The 4729-nt window shown below is 55.4% G+C and overlaps 1 protein-coding gene across 1 annotated transcript in view; it reads left to right on the top strand.

Annotated features, from left to right (window-relative positions):
- Positions 1-4716, top strand: part of LOC104402502 (E3 ubiquitin-protein ligase HECTD3-like) — a gene marked incomplete at both ends in the record, with an annotated part of 6519 nt that extends 1803 nt beyond the window's left edge. The window contains 11 exons of the mRNA XM_010010389.1: positions 132-245; positions 1088-1170; positions 1382-1547; positions 2047-2128; positions 3002-3184; positions 3278-3327; positions 3447-3511; positions 3749-3852; positions 4094-4213; positions 4328-4417; positions 4510-4716. Of these exons, the coding sequence (XP_010008691.1) occupies positions 132-245; positions 1088-1170; positions 1382-1547; positions 2047-2128; positions 3002-3184; positions 3278-3327; positions 3447-3511; positions 3749-3852; positions 4094-4213; positions 4328-4417; positions 4510-4716 (1264 nt within the window). The remainder of the gene's footprint in view (positions 1-131; positions 246-1087; positions 1171-1381; positions 1548-2046; positions 2129-3001; positions 3185-3277; positions 3328-3446; positions 3512-3748; positions 3853-4093; positions 4214-4327; positions 4418-4509) is intronic.
- Between the last annotated feature and the right edge of the window lie 13 nt (positions 4717-4729).

Raw genomic sequence — 4729 nt, 5'->3', positions numbered from 1 at the left:
GCGGTGTTGAGGTGGGGGGCAGCTGCTGCCAGATGTACCCCAGGAGGCCACAGCCTTGCCCCCAGCCCCATCTCCAGGGACATCTCTGTGGAGCGGAGGATAACGCTGACCCTTGCTTTTCTCATCCCCAGGAAGCTGTGGCTGGTGCTGGATGTGAATGGCAACTCCTATGTACCCAGGCGGGTGGCTGTGTATGGGGGGCCACCAAACAGGCTGCAGCACCTGAGAACTGTCCTAATTAATGAGTGAGTAAAGAACAGCCTGGGTCCAGCTTAGGCCAAACTCCAGAGCTGATTCTGCATCCTGAGGAGATGCTGACGAAAGGGGTTGGTGCTGAGTGACCTGCTGGTGATGGTGGCTTTTTGTGGGTTTGGGCTCCCTGGGTGCAGGCTACATCTGTCCCCACAAGTGTGGTGGTCCCCTGCCTCCATATGCTAGCTTTATAACTCCTGCTCCTTATCCATGCAGCTGGGCTGCGTTGTGCTTCCTCCTCGCTGGTGACTTTGGGAATCTTTCTTTCTCTTCCTCCTCACCTATGGGGACATGAGCTACTGCCATCACCTTTCTGAGCATCTCTGCCATGCTGTAGCTGAGAAGTCCTGGAGTGCTTCACCTCTTCCTCTTTGCAGTGGTTTTTCCCCACATGCCCCTAGGTCTTTGACAGGACCTTGCCAAAGGCTTTGGAAACACAAGCAAATCACTTACCAGATTGCTCATCTCCCCAAATCCATGTTACCTTCAAAACACATCACCCTTGCATGACCAGCTCTGCTTGAAGGATGGTTGTGCCTTTTCAAGATGTGCCAGGACCCCCTGGGAACCATGGCACCCTCTCAGACATATCATGTTTCTGTTCTGCTTTGAATTTTTGCTCTTCTCTGGCTCTTTGGATGCTGCTTCCACCTTCTTCAGGATGTCTCTGTGTCTCTGACAACCTCTTCTCTCTACTCGGTCCCCTTCTGCCACACTGAGGTGAGGGGGCTTCTGCTATGGGTAGCATCCTTGGCTGGGGAGCCAGAATGGCCTGTGCCTTGCTGGCCATCTCTTTACACTGTGGCTCTGCCACTTCCTTCCATACTGTGTGCAGGAACAGCTTCCAGAATGTCTGCATCCTCCGCAACATGAAGATCCACCTGCCGGTGCTGGAGATCCGCTTCCTGGAATGTCGTGGTGAGCCTGTGCTGCTGGACTAGGGCTGCCAGCCCAGCCCTAAACCTGCAGCTGGTCCCAGCATCTGTGGTTCTTCCCACTGCACTGGCTGCATTTTGGGGTCCTTTGGAGGAAGAGCTGGGGAATGAGCTTCATTTGGGATGCCGCAGGTGCTGTGGGCTGCTTGCCCCCAGCTGCAGCATCCCAGCCATGCACTGTCCTTTCTTGGCAGACCAAGGGTACAATGTCCGCCTGCAAGGGATTAAGATCAAGTCCTTCTGGGAGTGGGACCTGATTCTGAACTCTGACATATTCCAGCCAGCCCGGCTGGTGCGTTACCCTCTCCTGGAAGGGGTGGACACTGATGTGCTGTACCGCCGGGCCGTGCTCATTCAGAGGTACCATACCCAGGGCAGTGAGCCCCAGCCCTGAGAACTGTGCCCGAGCCTCTAGCAGTTGGTTGCACATATCTTGCTTAAAGCCTGCCAGCTCCTTTCCTGTGTGTGACAGGGACTTCAGCTTGCTGCTCCACATCCAAACGTGTCTGCTTCCAATGTGTGGGGAGCAGTGGTGGCACTGGGTGAGGGGGTCTTGCATCATATGGATCATGCCTACAGGGCAGCCCCAGGCTGGGGCCAGCACTGTCCCCACAGAGAGACCCTCTGCAGCATGGGCTGGGCTGCTCCTGTTTGCAGCTTTTCCTTGGGAATAAATAAAGTGTTTTGCCAGAGGGTGCTGGTTGGGTGCTCCCCTTGGTATGCTGGTGTTCCTCCATGGGCTGGACCAGACCCATGTGCAGGGCCTCGGGCTGTCTACAGTGAAATGCCATGGGTGTATCGGTCTCCACACATGCGCCAAGCCCCTCACATCCTCACACTGCTCCTCTCTGGTCTCCAGGTTTGTCCAGATCCTGGACAGTGTCCTGTGTTACCTGATCCCCCTCTTCGAGGACAGTACTGGCACCTTCAATCCACTCAGGGTAAGTGTTTGCTCGGCTCCCCTGGGATGGTACCAGTAGGAGCATCTCATCATGGGCTCAGGTGGTTTTGCTGGAGGCTATGGCATATCCCCATTGATCTGAGGCAGACTGACCTGCCCAGGACTCATGCTGAGAGCTGCCACTTTGGGCATTGGCAGTGCGATGGAGAAGCTGAGCATCCTCTGTTACAACAGAAACTGCTTGCGGAGGGGGCAAGATTTTTTTTCACACCATGGCAAGCTCAGGCTTCTAACTGTCCTGGGTTCAGCTGTAGTAGTTATTTTTCTCCTTCCTAGTAGCTGGTGCAGTGCTGTGTTTTTGACTTTAGCCTGAGAACAATGCTGATAACACACCAATGTTTTCAGTTGCTGCTAAGTATTGCTTACCCTGATCAAGGACTTTCTAGTCTCATGAACTGCCAGTGATGAGGGGCACAGGAAGCCGGGAGGAAGCAGAGACAGGATACCTGACCCAAACTGGCCAAAGGGGTATTCCATACCACAGCACATCATGCCCACTATATAAACTGGGTGTCGGTCGTCGGGTGGTGGGCAACTGTATTATGCATCACTTGTGTTTATTGTTTTCCTTTTCCCCTTTTAGTTTTATATCCTCTCCCCTTGTTATTTCCCTTCTCATTATTATTGGTAGCAGTAGTGGTTTTGTATTATACCTTAGTTACTGGACTGCTGTTATCTCAACCCGTGCAAGTTACATTCTTTCAGTTCTCCTCCCCATCCCTCCAGGAGTCTCCCCATCCTTCCAGGAGTGGGGGGACGAAGAAGCAGGGAAGTGAGTGAATGGCTGCATGGTTCTGAGTTACCAGCTGAGCTTAAACCATGACAGTAACCATCTCTGCTTGTCCCTTGCTAGGGCATGAAGCCATTCTTGCTGCTGTCCAAGCAAAGCACAGCCCTCATTACCCACTGTCTGCAGTCCTCGGAGAGCACCCCCCCTAACATCATGCCAAAGCTGCACATCAACCGGCAGCTGGCCCGGGAGCACCGCGCCAACCCTGCACTGGACCCCAGCTACAGGAACACTGTCTTCACCCAGGTACAGCAACGCATGCTCTGTGCGGGTACCTGCCAGCTCAGCATCGCTTGGCCCCCCTGCATCTCATCCCCTTTCTGCTTCTCTCCTATCCAGCTGTACGAAGGCCTCAGATCTTCCAAGCACAATCAGCCCCTGGACTACAGGTAGGTCTTCAGCATTGCAGTTTTGGGGTGTCACCTCCCCGGAGCAGGTTGCAGGGAATGCCAAGTGCTGCTGCCTTTCTCAGAGGAGGGATATACATGAGGCTGTTGCTTCCCCACAGGTGGCCCACAAACTACAGCCAGTGGTGGGAGTGCGATTTTGTCACAGAGGGCATCCTTGACAATGGTGAGAGCTCTCCCCTCCCGCTCCGTGGCTCTCCCCAGAGCTTTCTCATGTTGGGGTGCAGCTCTGGGTTGCACACTGAGGTGGGGTGTCCACACTGTCCTGGCTTCTCTATGGGAAGCAGGTGTGCTCTGCACACACGTGGTGGTCCCTGCATCTCCCCTACCCCACCAGTATCCTTGGGATCAGCATCTGTCCCTGCTGTGTCAGGCACTAACCAGCCTCTGCCCCCCACTGCAGGCGGTGGTTTTCGGGACACCCTGTCGGACATTTCGGAGGAGCTGTGCCCCAGCTCGGGCAATGTCCCCGTGCCCCTGCCCTTCTTTGTGCGCACTTCCAACCAGGTTTGGCACCCCACTGCCTGCTTGTTCCAGCCCTTGGGGAGACAGACAGCAGAGCCTGGGGGCTTTTGGGGTGTGAGTCCTATCTTAATGCTTACAGGGCTGTTGGCTTGGGGAGCTTTGCTTGTACCTGCATGGTGGACAGGAGAGGCAGGCAGAGGGGTGATGGAGAGGGAGGCTTCAGGAGGGGCCATGGTGGGCTGGTCACACCTGTGTCCACAGGTCCTAAGCCTCTCTCCCACAGGGTAACAGCAGCAGTGACACCAGAGACATGTACATCCCCAACCCCTCTTGCAAGGACTTCCCCAAGTATGAGTGGATTGGGCAGTTGATAGGAGCAGCCCTGAGGAGCAAGGAGTTTCTGGTGAGCACAGCAGGTCCTCCCTGCCCAGTGAGGGGGCTTGGTGGGGGCTGCCATGTCATCCCTCAGGTGATGGAGAGGCACATGGAGGATGCATGTCTTCGCTCCCTCTGGCAGGTCCTGGCTCTGCCAGCGCTGGTGTGGAAGCAGTTGGCAGGGGAAGAGGTCATCTGGAGCAAGGACTTTGCTGCTGTGGATGTGGAGCTGGTTAGTGGGGCTGGGGTCTGGCAGGGCAGTGCTGTGCACTCCTATGGCTGCTCTGGATCCATCGTGATGGCTTTTACCCATTGGGGTTGAAGGTGAAGCTGCTGGAAATGATGGAGGGGATGGACAGGGACACCTTTGAGTTCATGTTTGGCAAAGAGCTGACCTACACAGTCGTGCTGAGTGACCAGCATGTGGTGGAGCTGATCCCCAATGGCAGCAACACCGTGGTGCGCTATGAGGACCGCAAGGAGTTCATCCGCCTGGTGCAGAAGGCTCGACTGGAGGAGAGCAAGGAGCAGGTAATGCTGTGCC

Source organism: Nestor notabilis, unplaced genomic scaffold (assembly GCF_000696875.1).
Source record: "Nestor notabilis isolate BGI_N333 unplaced genomic scaffold, ASM69687v1 scaffold14292, whole genome shotgun sequence".
Taxonomy (NCBI): Eukaryota; Metazoa; Chordata; class Aves; order Psittaciformes; family Psittacidae; genus Nestor; species Nestor notabilis.
Note: the sequence above shows the minus strand (reverse complement) of the source record. Positions and strands in the feature narration are given on the sequence as shown.